Below are 15,706 nucleotides of genomic sequence, written 5' to 3' on the forward strand. Positions count from 1 at the left end.
AAAAATATATGATATGACATATACATTCTTATTAAATAACAATAAGTGAGGATTTTTTTTTTAAAATAACCAATTTTGTAAAAAAAAATTCGAAAATAAACAATAATTAAAAAAAACGAAAATAACCAATTTTATAAGAGAATGCGCCAGATGAATTGGTGCATCCCCTAAGCATGAAGAGGAGGCGCCAATGTTATATGCGCATGTATTGACCCTCATGAGGAGGCGTCAATGTTCCTGACGCCTTAATGCAATTTGTAGTATGGAGCATCACATGCATGCGATTGACACTTACACTACAAATTACAGTAAGGCGTCAGGAGCATTGACGCCTCCTCATGAGGGCCAATGCATGCGCCAATAGCATTGACGCCTCCTCTTCATGATTAGAGGATGCGTCAATTCATCACGCATCTTCTTATAAAATTAGTTATTTTGGTATTTTTAATTTTTTTTTTAAAAATTGATTATTTAAAAAAAAAATCATAAGAGAGTGATGGTTTTTTTTATCGGATGACTATTTTTCACGTTCATTATCACTACGAGTAATCAAAATTATTAATTAGCAAATACCACTTTATTTATTTAATCCATATGAATTTTATTTTACAATAGAATGATTATACATTTATTTGTCCGTACAAAATTAATTGAAGAAAGGAGAAGATAGTGGGAAATGGGATGTACTGTAGAAAGAAAGATTGTAGTATATGAAATACCGAAAATACCCTAATCCCCAAATCATGAAGAGCAAATGCAATAGCTTCTTCTGGTGATCTCGTTTCTTTCACAGTGCGCTCTCTCTCGCTCTATCGCTTCCATTGTTTTCCGACTAGCACCGCACCGCGAGGTCAACTACTTCAATCGTCATGACCGTGATGACTCCTGCTCCCATTGATGTACCTCACTCTTCGCAACTTTATTTCCGTTTTCTTTTCATTTCGTTTCGTTAATCACTTTTCTGTTTCCAATTTTGCTTCTACTTTTTTGATTTTGATTTTGTTGCGTGATTCTTGTTTAGCTGTTCTCGATTTGTTTTGTGTGCATGTTGCGTTTGTAGTTAGAATTGATTGATGTTTTCGGTTGTGTGGTTGAGAGTGACGGGGTTTTCGTTTGGGGATTGTGGTTTTGATCTTCTATAGTTGAATTTGCTTTAGTTTTGTTGCATTTCGTGTTTGGATTTTGGGGATTTTGTTAGGCATTGGTTTCTTAGTGGATCAGAAGTAGTGTAATGGAGTTTTTTTGTGTGTGGATTTTGTAGCAGCAACAGCAGGAGGATGAGGAGATGCTTGTCCCGCACACTGTTCCACAGGCTGATTTGGCTGAGAATAATCATGAACCTATGGATGGTACTGCTTATTGCTCTCTCACTCTTTTGATCTGTGGATAATCTTGATGTTTTGTCATTTTATTTATTTATTGTCTTTTAGACTATTTAATCAAATTGATGTTAGAGTTAAGGAAACCACTTCATACATTGAAGGAACCAAGTTATATAAACTGGGATAGGCGTTACACCGTGGACACGGGTAATGATTTGAGAAAATGGTGTAAGACTGTAGTTGAATGTAACCAGTGTCAGTGTCATAAACTGAGCAAGCCTTCAATGTCAAATGTCGATGCTACATATGGCTTATTTAGTTTGAGAAAACATTTCCTGTTTTCTTTTTTAATTGCAAATGCTACTCAGTGTTCACTTTGTTTTCAGCTTTCAGTTTTCATTTATTTGTGGAAAAAAACAGAGAAAACTAGGTAAATATTTGAAAGTAGTAAGCAAATTGGCATTTAGTTATACGTCAAACCTGAGAATGAAAAACAGTTTCTCTCTTCAAACCAAACGGGCCTTTATTCGTTGTTGTTATCCATTCTGGTAATGCATGTGTGTTTTCAGTTTCTTTATTTTTATGTTTTTCTCCCATTGTTTTACTCATCTTATGGCAAGTCCATTTTTAGTTAGTTCAGCTATGATGAATTTCTTATTTCCTCCTCTAAGTTTCAAGCTAGTTTAAGGCAGATACTTAATTTCTCTTTTCATTTATATTGATGAACATTAGTTGTTGCTCAACCTGAAATTGCCAACCCAGTGGAGCCTGCCGAGGATCCTACACCATCAAGATTCACGTGGAGAATTGACAACTTTTCTAGGATGAACACAAAAAAGCTCTATTCAGATGTATTTGTTGTTGGGAGTTTCAAATGGTATTATGCTTACCCATTTCCCGAATAAATTCACGATGCTCATTTTTCTATTTCAGTAAACATGATCTATGATAGGATATTATGCTGTTGCTTGACCCAAATAGCCCACTCTATCTAGCGGGGCAAGTAATTTTTTATGTTGTATTTTTCATATCTGTTTTATCTTCAACAACCTCTCCTGATTTTCCCTGCACTCTGAACAGGCGTGTACTTATTTTCCCAAAAGGGAACAATGTCGACTATTTGTCCATGTATTTGGATGTTGCAGATTCAACTAGTTTGCCCTACGGTTGGAGCAGATATGCACAGTTTAGCTTGGCAGTTGTTAATCAAATCCATACTAAGTACTCTGTGAGAAAAGGTAACCTATTTAGTTTGTTCCTATCAATACTTACGAGATGAACTGCCATGCATGATGTATAAAAAGGCATTAATAGAGTTAGTAATGTTGTAAGAAGTATGATGCCATTACTAGAAGAGAATTTCATACTTGAAAAATCTGTTATGCTTCCATTTTCTCTGAGAAGCCCACATGGTTTTGGTTGATTGTTTTCATCAAATCCCTAGAATAATAATGCTTCTATACATTTCACACTTCTTTTATATGCCATTTCTGATTAACCATTAATTTATGCACCTAGTTGTTGTTGTTGCTCGTTGATATTAAATTTAGAGCTTAACCTAATTGGTTTCTTTCCTTCAGCCATCTGTTTCATAATTTATTTCATTTAGCTTTTTTTTATTATTATACTAAATTTGAATTGAATCTACCACTTCTACACACACACATGCATTTCCCCGTAGAAGTTGTAATTGTTTTCTAAGGCTGGACTTGTTAGTATTGACTTGTTGAACAAAACAAGGGTTTTGCTAATGAGTACCCTTTGGGAACTTGTCAAATCTAAGTATATTGCACCAATTTTTTTCTTCTCTTTCTTGAGCTCTTTCCACGTGTCTCGCGGGAACTGTTTAGCATTTACCATTAGGCCAAATGGAAGAGGAGAAAAAGTGAGAATGCACATAATTTTTGGGCATAGAAATGTGTTATTTTTGTAACTATTTTTTTATTTTGCACAATGTAGACACGCAGCATCAGTTCAATGCACGGGAAAGTGATTGGGGTTTCACATCCTTCATGCCTCTCGGTGAATTGTATGATCCTAGTAGAGGGTATCTTATGAATGATACTCTTATAATTGAAGCCGAGGTCCTTGTCCGTAGGATTGTTGATTACTGGACTTATGATTCAAAAAAGGAGACGGGATATGTTGGGCTCAAGAACCAGGGAGCTACATGTTATATGAATTCTCTGCTCCAAACTCTGTACCATATTCCTTATTTCCGAAAGGTCAGGTTCTATTTCTCCTATTTTATTCTTCTTGTTTTTAGCCCACTTGTTTGACTGGATAGTAATGTGGATGTTGGGTCGTGTATATTGTATTTCAGGCTGTATACCATATGCCTACAACGGAGAATGATATGCCCTCTGGAAGCATCCCCTTGGCTCTGCAAAGTTTGTTTTACAAGCTCCAGTATAGTGACACCAGTGTCGCAACAAAAGAGCTGACAAAATCGTTTGGATGGGATACTTACGATTCTTTCTTGCAGCACGATGTTCAAGAACTAAATAGAGTTCTTTGTGAAAAACTTGAAGACAAAATGAAGGTAATGGGAAGACCTTTAGATATATGTGCACAATTTCATTTTGGTGAAGTACCGACTCGAATGCATAATGAACTATCATGTTCAGGCAACTGTTGTTGAGGGAACTATACAGAAGTTGTTTGAAGGGCACCACATGAACTATATCGAGTGCATCAATGTGGACTATAAATCAACACGAAAGGAGTCATTTTATGGTACTTTCATATGCATGCTGAAGTTATTTGTATTTTCAGTTGCACCATGCTACTTGAGTCTAATTTAGTCTGTAACTGATGTATGGCAGATCTTCAACTTGATGTCAAAGGCTGTCCTGATGTTTATGCTTCATTTGACAAGTATGTCGAAGTTGAACGTCTTGAGGGAGACAACAAATACCATGCTGAACAATATGGTTTGCAGGTTAGTGATAGAAGCCGGCACCTATAGTGAACGAATTGAAGAAAAGATTACAGAAATGATAGAATATTGCTCTGCAGAATTTGTCTAAAATAGTACTAGTTTATTTATAATAAGTATAGAATTCACACACCTGTACATTAGAGAAAGTTTAGAGACACAATGATAGAATCAATACAAAGCAATTCCCATCCATGAAATTCAGGAGTTTTGGTCTCCTTCCTGTAACCACTCAATAACTATCCCATAATCAGTTACTCCTTTCCTTTCTCTATTTTATAGATAAAAAACATCATAACTGACATAGTAAAACATGTAAGCACTAATTAACTGCTGCTCTCTCCTATTATGTTGTTCTCTAATAAAAAGTCTAACCATAAGTTGCAATAGTTGAACTGAGTCTACCTGTTAAATTTCATTTAGTTCAGTCAACCTTCTTGAAGTCGAGTGCTTATGTTCTGGGTTAGACTACAGAATTGTAACAACCAACGATGTATTAAAAAATGTTTTTGCTTCGTTCTTGTCTCTTCCCTAGATAGCTGGTTATGCCTTACCCCTATATTGTGTGGTGACAATTACGGTTAATGACATATGTGCACTTCAAAGCAGTGTATGCAAACTCATGAGTTGACTCGTAGGATCAGACAGTCTTATGATTCAAACCCAGCCTTCCGTGCTCCGATGCTAGTGAAATCGGACTGAAAAACTCAGTAAAATCTTTGAAGTGAATTGGTAAAATCGTTTAAGTGAATCTGGGTCGGGTTATCATTATATTACATATGGGTAGAATCAGATCTTGCATCAGTGAGGTGCCACGCAGCCACCACAGTCACCGTGACAGAAAAAGAGGATGTCACCACTTAGTTTTGTGGTGGAGTTTGCATACGTAGAAGAACAGCAAGAGGCCAAACACGATAGAAATAGAAGAAGATGAGATGAAGTGGTGGAGGCAGAGAAATATTAATCAAGAAATAAATCAAAGAAAAGAGTGTTGAAAAGTCACCAATGATATGAAATCCAAGGAAAGGCACTTTGCAAAACCCAATGTCGTAGCTGTATACCACATACACCACCTATGATTATTAAAAATATAATAATATGATTTTTTGGGCAAAAAAACAAATAATAACAATAGTAATAATAATAATATATCCTCTTAAAAAAATACATAGCACACCACAAACAAATGGCAAAAAATTAAGTGTTTTACCCTTAAATTTGTTATGAACTTATGGTTATGTAGTTGGTTTAATATTATGATTTAAAGATTATTTTTTTTATCTATGATAATTTTTATGTATATGTATCTAAAAGTATATATTTTTATATTAGTAGGATCTTCCGATCCGTGTAACGATCCTGAAGTCACGATCTTTTAAACCTCTCGATCCTGCGTAGACTCTCGTTTTTTAAAACATTGCTTCAAAGCCATATTAAACCTGGGACTTTTTCCTTCATGGAAGTCTATTATAGGTTTTTAATCGATCTTTTTAGGTAAGGTTGTCCTTGAAGGTCTTGTTGATTGTGCAAAGGTTTTTTTGGTGGTTAGTGGTTATGCACAAGTTTTTGGCCTTGATTGCATGGATACCTTCATAGTTGTTAAAAACATAAATTGACTTTTGTTTAGTTGTTTTTGTCTATGGATATTATATTATTTACCATTTGTTCCTTTCTCAATTGGCGTTCAAGATTTCTTTTCTATATGATGATATCTCTAAAGAAGTATATATTGAACAACCTGTTGGATTTGCTGCTTACGGGAGTATTTTGAAATGGTTTGTTTGCTGCAAAATCTATGTCATCAAGAAATCTAATAGGAGTAGATTTGGCAGATGTAGCATCGTGGTCCAACATTTTGGCATGACATTAATTGAGAATGACGACTCAGTATTCTATTTCTATTCTTGATTAGTATATGACAACTCTAGCATTAAATAACTGATATACTGTATATGAGTTATTTACTTTTGAAGTAATTAAATTATTTATACTTATTACTTTTTATACTTTCACCAAATTCTTCTCTTAGCTCTCTCTTTCAACAGAGTGATTTAATTTGCTAGCTTCTGAACTCAAATGTTGGTTGATATATTAATTTTTGCAAAAAAAATGTTGGTATATTATTTGTTGTTTCCATGTTTTTAAGTATATTTGTGATTTGCTTGGAACAAATTCTTGACATTTCGTTGAGTTTGTTTTATTCACACTCGGTAATCATCTAAGCAATTTTTAAATCTAGTTTCACGTTTAACTGATGATTTTTCATATTTTCAGGATGCTAAGAAAGGTGTTCTGTTCATCGATTTTCCTCCAGTTTTGCAGCTTCAGCTGAAAAGATTTGAATATGACTTTATGCGGGATACTATGGTAAAGGTCGGTAGTCAAATAGAGACATCGCTTTGCAACATATTTTGTACTCTTGGTGCTTTGTTTGCTGGCATATTAGATAGTAGTTAGCATTTCCTTGTTTTTGGAATTTCCACGGCTTTTGTGCACATGATTTAAGTTGCAACTGGTTCTTCAGTTTTATTGGGTATTGCGTATTGGCAAGAGTAAGATGCAGACAGAACATTCTAACTTTGCTATATAATGTTATTGAAGATTATTTTTTGATCTGACTCGATTATGTACATTGTAAAATAATATTTTTATTTTTCTTTGTAGTATGCATTCATATACGGTGCTGTTACCTAATGCAAGAAAGTGATTTGACTTGTCATGTGTTTGGAGACAATGAATTTCTTTGAGATTGAGAAACAAAAGATTAAAAAGATTTTTGTGTTTTCTTAATATTTGTTTTTAAATGAAAGTTTCTGTTAAATAAATGCTTTTTCCTTTGCTGATTTGAAAATTGCTACTTACTTTTAGTAGAGGAGGATTTTTTTATACAATCACCCCACCCACCTACACATTAGTTAAAGTACTTCATTTTAAAAAGTCACATACAATGAAGGAACACTGCCTGCTAGAAAAAACTTTGGCTTTTGCTATTATAATTAGTTTCTACTTATCTGTCACTGAGTTCTTCACATTTGACGAAGGGATTGAACTGTTGTATCGTATCTATACTTGGAAATTTAAATTCTCTTGTTTTTTGTCATGTAGATTAATGATCGTTATGAGTTTCCGTTGCAACTTGATCTTGATCGAGACGATGGAAAATATTTATCACCTGATGCTGATAGGAATGTCCGCAATCTTTACACACTTCATAGGTAATATATCGTCTGTTTCAGCGGTTTATGTTGCTGATTCCATGTTTTTTGGGCATTGGGACTAGTGATCTTTCTGATTTGTTTTAGGGTTGGCGAATGGGCATCTCCGACCCTAAAAAAAACGGGATGGGGTGGGCATATTAGAGGGTGTGAGCCTATAACATTTGCCCGATCTGCGAAAAAGTGCGGGCAAAACGGGCATGCCCGTCGGACCGGGTGCGTTTTGCCACCCCTAATTTCTTTTGTCAGTAATTGTGCTCGCTTTCTGATAATGGAAAAAGATATAAAAAAACAACTTATTTTTTTGGAGAGCCATCTCCTAGCCCCATCCATATTAAATAGTAAGTGTATGTTTGAGTCCTTTTGGAACTGGTAACCTTAGAATATGTATTGAAAGCTTCCGTTTGTCCAAAATTTTAATCAATGAAGTTCATAAGTTTGTGATTTCTATTCCTCATACTGATTTTATCGGTTGATGTTCAATTATTTATGCCTGTCTTAGTTTGTTGTGTGCAATATTTGACAGATTTAATGTTTTTTCCAGTGTTCTGGTTCACAGTGGTGGTGTGCACGGTGGACATTACTATGCTTTTATCAGACCCACTCTCTCCGATCAGTGGTACGTACAATAGGGTTCCCATGCCTAAACTGCTCACTTCCTTGTAAGCTACATGCAATTGTCAACATATTTGACGGACCAGGGGCCATGTATTACATTCACCAAATGCTAATGTGGTTCGAGTCTCAAGTGAATATTCATGACTAACTATACATTATACCCCAGGAATACACATTTTTCATTGTCTTCCAAACACAAATCACAAGTTTATTTTGCCAAGTATATATTTGTCATGAAGAGGTAGGGCAAAGAGGTGCTTTGTGGGAGTGGACAGGAGTTAGTTAGAAGTAAGATCATGCTAATGTTAAAATTAAATCAATTTCAAATCTTGTTTAATAGGCTATCATGGTGGTTGCTAAATTCAGCTGTTTGTAAATAAATTAACAATTGCAAATTTCATCCGCAGACCTGATAAGTTTTCAAATCAATATTTTAAATTATTAGAATAAGTAAATATGTTTGGTAGTTTGTTCTTTTACTTAACAATTTTTAAACTACAGAAATTCTTAGGTGAACAAATTCTTAGATCAAACCTCGGTATGCTTAATTTATAAGACAATGTGACGAGGAGTGTTTTTTTAATGGAGTCTTCACATGCTTTCTCACCTTATTTCTACAAACAGAATGCTTGAGTAATTCCTACTTCCTGGATGCCTTGTTTCTAACTGGGACAAATAAAATATGCTGGTATCCTTAATATATTCTTACTTTCGTAATTATTAGATTTCATGTGTTTTATCATAGTGACTAGTAAGCGTCTATGTAGATCTGACACTATATGTTGAAGGCGTGTCCAACATGTATCGGTGTCTGAAGTGTGTTAATAAGTGATACTTTAAATAGAAGCTGTTCTAGTGGTTGACAATCGAAAGGCAAAATATGTTCCTTCTGGACCTGTATTATAGTTATATGCAATTTCAACAATAGTTGTAAATGGACTTTGGTATTGCATGAAAATTTCTGAAAGGCCAGTCACATTTTTTTTGGTTATTTTGTATTGCTTTTATTGGTGACTGAGTGAACTCCTCTGCATGATTTGATTGAATATGTAAATTGCTGTTAGGTACAAATTTGATGATGAGAGGGTGACAAAAGAAGACCCTAAACGGGCATTAGAGGAGCAATATGGTGGTGAGGAAGAGGTAGTTCCTTTATTTTTATTAGTCGGGTCATTTGATCTTTATTTGCATGAGTACTTGTTAATGATTCAACTGCTTGTATTTTAACAGTTACCGCAGACAAATCCTGGATTCAATAACAGTCCTTTTAAATTTACCAAATATTCAAATGCTTATATGCTGGTGTATATACGGGAAGCTGACAAGGAAAAAGTTGTATGCAATGTGGATGAGAAAGACATTGCTGAGCATTTAAGGGTACATATATTTTTTTTGGCGAGTAAAAGTATGGTTTAATACATGGAATACAAGGGATTCTATTTGTCTTTCTGCGTACAAGTTAACTTCCAAATTGATTCAGATGCCTAATTTATTTTATGATGATAGATATAAGGAAGCATGTCATATTCTGCTATTGCATTGGTGACTGTTCTTGCAGGAAACTGTCATTTTTGTTGCTACGAACCAATAAATTTTCAATTTTTTCTCATTAGAAGTTCCTTATGAGTATTTCAAGCTAAAATCAAACCTAAGTTTGCCACTCCCTTTCATTTTTTATTCTACTATCAATTGCGGATTGCGGAAAATAGCGGTTTGTTCAAATTCTGCTATGCATCCGTGGTATGTTGCCACTATAGCTTCTATTTGACAGCATTTTGTACTAAATAGCATATCACGGAACAGTAACGATTTGTTCAAATTCTGCCTTGCTATAGCCGCTATTTAATAACACTTATTTGTACAATGGGTTTATGCAGGAGAGGTTGAAGAAAGAACAGGAAGAAAAAGAGCACAAAAAGAAAGAAAAGGCTGAGGCTCACCTATACACTATCATAAAGGTGTTCTTATCTTGCTATCCTAGAATTTTCTGTTGCTTGCGTCTTTATAAAGATGATGTGAACTGCTCAATCAGATTGTTTTTTTATAAAACTGATGACACATAATACTTAGGTGGCACGAGATGAAGACCTCGGAGAACAGATTGGAAAGGATATATATTTTGATCTTGTAGACCATGACAAAGTGCGGAGTTTTCGTGTCCAAAAGCAGACACCATTTAATGTTTTCAAGGTATCATCGGCAGTTACCCTCTTGGAATGTAGAACAAAAGAAAAACTAATGTTAATTAGGGATTGATGTACAAACACTAATGTGATCATATAGATAACGCCTAATAAATAATACTCTTTCCGTCCCTAAATATGAGCACTCACTGCATATGTCACTCTAATTAAGGAATGTTGATAGTGTAGTTAATATATCCATTTTGTATGGCAGAATTATTAGCATAGAGTAGCCTCGTAGAATAAGAGTCATGAAAGTTGGGAAAGTTTAGTTTGTGAAATGCTAAAGAGAGTCATTGTTTTGGTTGCTTCCTCATAGAAGGGATGTGTAGTTATAAAATGACTATCTAGTTCAATCATGTTGTACTTAGTTGTCTGCAATGCTAATGGCAGAATTATTAGCATAGAGTGGTCTCATAGGATACGATTCATGAAAGTTGGGAAAGTTTAGTTTGTGAAAGACTAAAGAGAAAGTCATTGTTTTGGTTGCTTCTTCATAGAAAACTGTTATTTCCAAAACTGTACTAGAATATAAAAGTCATGAACTGTTAGTTGGAAGAAGAAAAAACAGGTCATGGTTCTTTATAATCTTTATGCTTCTGATTTTGTAATTTATAATATAATTTGTGTAGTTCGTGATGATAATTTGTTATTTTTCTAAGTTTGACTGCTAATCTGTGATATGTAGGAAGAGGTTGCTAAAGAGATTGGCATACCGGTCCAATTCCAGCGCTTTTGGCTATGGGCAAAGCGTCAAAACCATACATATCGTCCTAATCGTCCATTGACACACATTGAGGAAGCACAAACTGTAAATTCACAATCCGTGCCTATCATTTTTCTCATATATGTTTGTTGGCTTTTAGGGAAATATTGGTTTTGTATTTAAAAAAACCTTGAGCTTCTTTTCCCCTCATATGTTTTATGTTGAATTTGTTCAATGCTTCATGACATTTTATATCAACCCACCGATGTAGTAGTAGTTATTCTTATTATTGTTTTAAACTTTAAAACAAATAATAATGCAGCACATGTAGGTTGTCTTCTTATTGACTGTTTAGGATCCCATGTGAGGGTGCTTAGTTTTCGTGTGATTCATGTCTGTGCAACACCCAAGTGGTTTTCTCTATGATTTGAAGTTTATTTTTTTTACCTGATACTGATTCAAACCGCAGGTTGGACAATTGAGAGAGATATCGAACAAGGTTCACAATGCAGAATTAAAATTGTTTTTGGAAGTGGAACATGGGCCGGTAACCTTTAAATTTTGAAGTTGTGTACTATTTTGATTCCGTGAACATTATCCAAACACATCCCTGTTGACAAACTACATTGTTATTTAGGATTTATGTCCCATTGCACCACCTGAGAAGACAAAGGATGATATATTGCTTTTTTTCAAGTTATATGATCCTGAAAAAGAAGAACTGCGGTACTGAATGATTTTTTTATTTTTAACAAATGTTGTGGTAAAAGGTGGACCTGAGTTGACATAAAATGTATTTCCCTTTGATGGCAGTTATGTCGGCAGACTCTTTGTGAACAGTATTGGCAAGCCATCAGAAATCATAACAAAGTTAAATAAAATGGCTCGTTATGATCCTGATGAAGAGATTGGACTTTATGAGGTTGGTTTGTGTTGTCAAGTTTATTATTTATCTGTTAAATTTTTTAACTTAAAATACATAAAATTTTAAAATCGTAGTGCATCCTTGCATGTTCAGAAACCAGAAGCCATATGATTCATAACTAAGGGTCACACACTAGCATTCATGGTTTCAGTTGTTTAGTAACTAAGCTTTCTGGTGATTAATGGCAAGTAAAGTGCATAATTTTCTATGAAAGTTTATCTGTCTTGCATATGACTTGCGAGAAGTGGAAGGGCCTTTCCTAATGGTGTCTTCAGGTTCTGATATCTGCAAATGACTTTTATGAGTTGGCTTTAGCGAATTAACTGTGCATATATTTGTGTAGGAAATTAAGTTTGAACCAAATGTAATGTGCGAGCCTATTGACCAGAAATTAACATTTCGAGCAAGCCAGGTATAGTATATTCCCTGTTGATGCACATTAAGTTGCTGTTTCTTTGGTGTGCTTATTGATTTGTTTTTCCATGAATGCAGATTGAAGATGGAGATATTATATGTTTTCAGAAGGTTCTTGCTATAGATAATGAGGAACATATCCGCTATCCTGATGTGCCTTCATACTTAGAATATGTTCATAATCGCCAGGTATTTTCCTTCTGATTTAATTAAAGGCAGTTTGTTTTGTTTGCCGTGGTGCAAAAATGAAAGCTGCCCATTTATTCTGTTATGTTTTCTTAATTTTACTTTACTCCTCTTGTTTGGGCTAATGCATACATGTATTGGTGTATGTCATCAATAAGCCTTGCTAGTTTCATTGTGTTTAGATTGTAAGCTATATGCTGAATTTTTTAATCACTGATTCATGTACTGTAGGTTGTTCACTTTCGGTCTCTAGATAAACCAAAGGAAGATGACTTCTCCCTAGAGATGTAAGCTGACTGGATTTTATTGGTGTAAATTGTTACAGACACAAGCGCGCGCACACATTTATAATTGCTTAGGATCACACCCTTATCACGTACTCTTGTTAATTTATAGGTCAAGGCTTTTTACATATGATGACGTTGTGGAGAGAGTAGCTGAACAACTTGGTTTGAACGATCCATCCAAAATCAGGCTCACCCCACACAACTGCTACTCTCAACAACCTAAACCCCAGCCTATCAAGTACCGAGGGGTGGAACATTTATCTGATATGCTGGTTCACTACAATCAGGTATTTGTTGATTTATTGTTCAATACTTCTTAGTGTCTCTTATTTAAAAATAAAATGTCTTATTCTTTTATTTTCTTGCATGTCAGACATCGGATATATTGTACTATGAAGTACTTGACATACCTCTGCCAGAATTACAAGGTTTGAAAACTCTGAAAGTTGCATTTCATCATGCTACCACAGATGAAGTGAGTATGGTGGCCTAATTTTCTTCTGGTTTTCATCTATTTTTTTTTTCATAATTATTATCGTAATTTTTTAAAATATCGATTCAGGTGGTTACACATACCATCAGACTCCCAAAGCAGAGCACTGTGGGAGACGTTCTTGATGATCTTAAAACAAAGGTGTCTGTTTTTTACTATATTTCATTAACTTGTCTGTATTGTACGTTGATACTTATGGAATATACAACTGTACCCCACTTGCTTTATGGCTTGAGTTAAGAATAAAAAAGTGATGCCATGTTTCCCAGCCTTGTGCAGTTGTGACTGTTGTATTGTATGAGTAGCAGTTTTATAATATAAATTTGATAACTTTCCTAAATTTATGTTTTTTTTTCACATTTAATTATATTTCTGATGCTCAATTTTGGCTGTTTTTACAGGTTGAATTGTCTCGTCCTGATGCTGAGCTTAGGTTGCTTGAAGTCTTCTATCACAAAATATACAAGGTTTGGCATTACATTAAAATTATGCACCCCTTAGTTTATTACGAATCTTGTTAAGTCCCAATCCCTCCTATTGCATATGTTACTCACAATGCATTTAAGGATTGCACATGTTGCCATTTTCCTTATTAAAATATGTTCATTATGTCCTGCCTTTACTGTGCAGGTTTTCCCTCCCAATGAAAAGATTGAAAACATAAATGATCAATACTGGACACTACGAGCAGAGGAGGTAGCAGTCTCTTTTGTGAATGGGGTTGGGAAAAGGGAGAGGAAGCTGTTCATTTCATCAATTGTTTTTTGCTTTTTTTGGGGGGGCCAAAAGTGTTACTGCTTTTATTTATTCGAATAACAGCACCAGTGGATTTTTGTAAATATGTTACTTTTGTATACTACTTTTACAGATTCCAGAAGAAGAGAAAAATCTCGGTCCTCTTGATCGTCTAATCCATGTGTATCATTTTACTAAAGACACAACTCAGAACCAAATGGTATATAGTTTTAATTAATCCATTTTGCTTTATACCCTTCTTTGTATTTTGACTACTTTGATACATTAATTGTATGCCAACCCTTGTAACTTGGTTTTGCATTTTATATGCACAGCAAATTCAAAACTTTGGGGAACCCTTTTTCTTGGTCATACACGAATGTGAGACTTTGGCCGAAATTAGAGTGCGATTACAGAAGAAGCTTCAAGTTCCTGATGATGAGTTTGTCAAGGTATGTATTCATCTTTGCGAGTTCTATGCTGTTTTAAGTAATTTTGGTTTTAGTGATTGATGCTTCATAGAGTAAATATTGGTTTGTATACTTGACTCAGTGCAGTGAATTCTTTTAATTTAATTTTTTGCTTGGCCAGTGGAAGTTTGCCTTTTTTTCATTAGGGCGACCAGAGTACCTCGAGGACTCTGACGTTGTATCAAGTCGCTTTCAGGTGATTCATTTATACTAAACTTTTTTTATTAAACAATATCAGCTAATTTACATTTAATGCCATTTTTATATATTGGGATTTATATTTACTGTACATTGTCCTCCTATTGTATCTTTTGACAGAGAAGAGATGTATATGGTGCTTGGGAGCAGTATCTTGGCTTGGAGCATACTGATAATGCTCCTAAAAGATCATATGCTGCTAACCAGGTTAGTAACTTTGTTTGCGAGAACTAATTTTATCAGTATATTTTGGTCTTTGAATGTTTGGTGGTTGTTCACTCTACTAGTACTTCTTGGTTTTAGTTCAAAGTTAACAGAACTTTTTATTACACCATTTCAACTTACATAGGTTTTGTTTTCAGAATCGTCACACATTTGAGAAGCCAGTAAAGATTTATAATTAGGAAATCAGGATGGATGGGTTATCATTTTGCATGGGATGAATTCAGCGTTCTTCTACGTCTATGGGCTTGTAAAAACAGGGAAAGTAGGGAAAGGCTAAGTCTTCATAGGCCAACTTTTGAGATCAGTGATCAAGGCTGTGTGTGCAGGTTTTTTTATATTAGAATTGTGATATGTAGTTATTTCTTTTGATGGAGTGACATTGCTCTCTACACTGTGTATCTGCCGACCACAGCACTTCTTCCATTGGTGTATGGAAGTTGTTCTTCATGTCGAGGGCCTTGATCACCATCACTGCACTTTATCAGTACATAATTTTTTTTTTGGATTAGCAAGTAAATACAAGGTATAGCTGGTTGACTCTTCTTGTCATATTGATTGCTTCCCGATTTTGTTCAGTAGTTAGCATTGTTAATTCTAGCAAGGGCTGCAAAATGGTGTAGCAAAGTCCATGTAGTGATTTGTAAAAGAGGATTTTGCAGCCTCCATATACTTATAGGATAAATACCCGTAGAACCATCTGGTTACTAGTTCCTATCTATGATACATAGAAAGGATATTAGTCAATGACATGGTATTTTTAATATAAACGAAAGATAGACATTTTCTGTTCA

The 15,706-nt window shown here is 34.7% G+C and overlaps 1 protein-coding gene across 2 annotated transcripts; it reads left to right on the forward strand.

The window, feature by feature from the left end:
• Window positions 1–654: 654 nt before the first annotated feature.
• Window positions 655–15,706, forward strand: LOC127117969 (ubiquitin C-terminal hydrolase 13). 2 transcript variants are annotated; one of them, XM_051048099.1, is made up of 32 exons: window positions 655–899; window positions 1,262–1,349; window positions 2,055–2,199; window positions 2,403–2,560; window positions 3,282–3,547; window positions 3,646–3,864; window positions 3,950–4,058; window positions 4,148–4,263; window positions 6,535–6,633; window positions 7,366–7,475; window positions 8,020–8,094; window positions 9,158–9,236; window positions 9,324–9,470; window positions 9,971–10,051; window positions 10,164–10,283; window positions 10,965–11,087; window positions 11,452–11,529; window positions 11,620–11,708; window positions 11,796–11,904; window positions 12,251–12,319; window positions 12,400–12,510; window positions 12,739–12,794; window positions 12,904–13,081; window positions 13,168–13,269; window positions 13,357–13,428; window positions 13,689–13,754; window positions 13,918–13,983; window positions 14,156–14,242; window positions 14,358–14,474; window positions 14,614–14,688; window positions 14,811–14,897; window positions 15,053–15,706. In XM_051048099.1, the coding sequence occupies exons 1-32, from the start codon at window positions 870–872 to the stop codon at window positions 15,092–15,094; spliced, it is 3,369 nt and encodes a 1,122-aa protein (XP_050904056.1). In that variant the 5' UTR covers window positions 655–869; the 3' UTR covers window positions 15,095–15,706. The 2 variants fall into 2 exon arrangements, with proteins under 2 accessions (XP_050904056.1, XP_050904057.1); XM_051048100.1 differs by having other exon boundaries at window positions 690–899; window positions 1,265–1,349.

This window comes from Lathyrus oleraceus, chromosome 2, assembly GCF_024323335.1.
Source record: "Lathyrus oleraceus cultivar Zhongwan6 chromosome 2, CAAS_Psat_ZW6_1.0, whole genome shotgun sequence".
Lineage (NCBI taxonomy): Eukaryota > Viridiplantae > Streptophyta > Magnoliopsida > Fabales > Fabaceae > Lathyrus > Lathyrus oleraceus.

Bases quoted from the DNA above. Each gene is read 5' to 3' on its own strand.
- LOC127117969 (XM_051048099.1), top strand. From the start codon at position 870: ATGACCGTGATGACTCCTGCTCCCATTGAT. The intron at 3,865-3,949 runs GTAATGGGAAGA...TATCATGTTCAG, and splicing joins AACTTGAAGACAAAATGAAG to GCAACTGTTGTTGAGGGAAC. The intron at 12,795-12,903 runs GTAAGCTGACTG...GTTAATTTATAG, and splicing joins GATGACTTCTCCCTAGAGAT to GTCAAGGCTTTTTACATATG.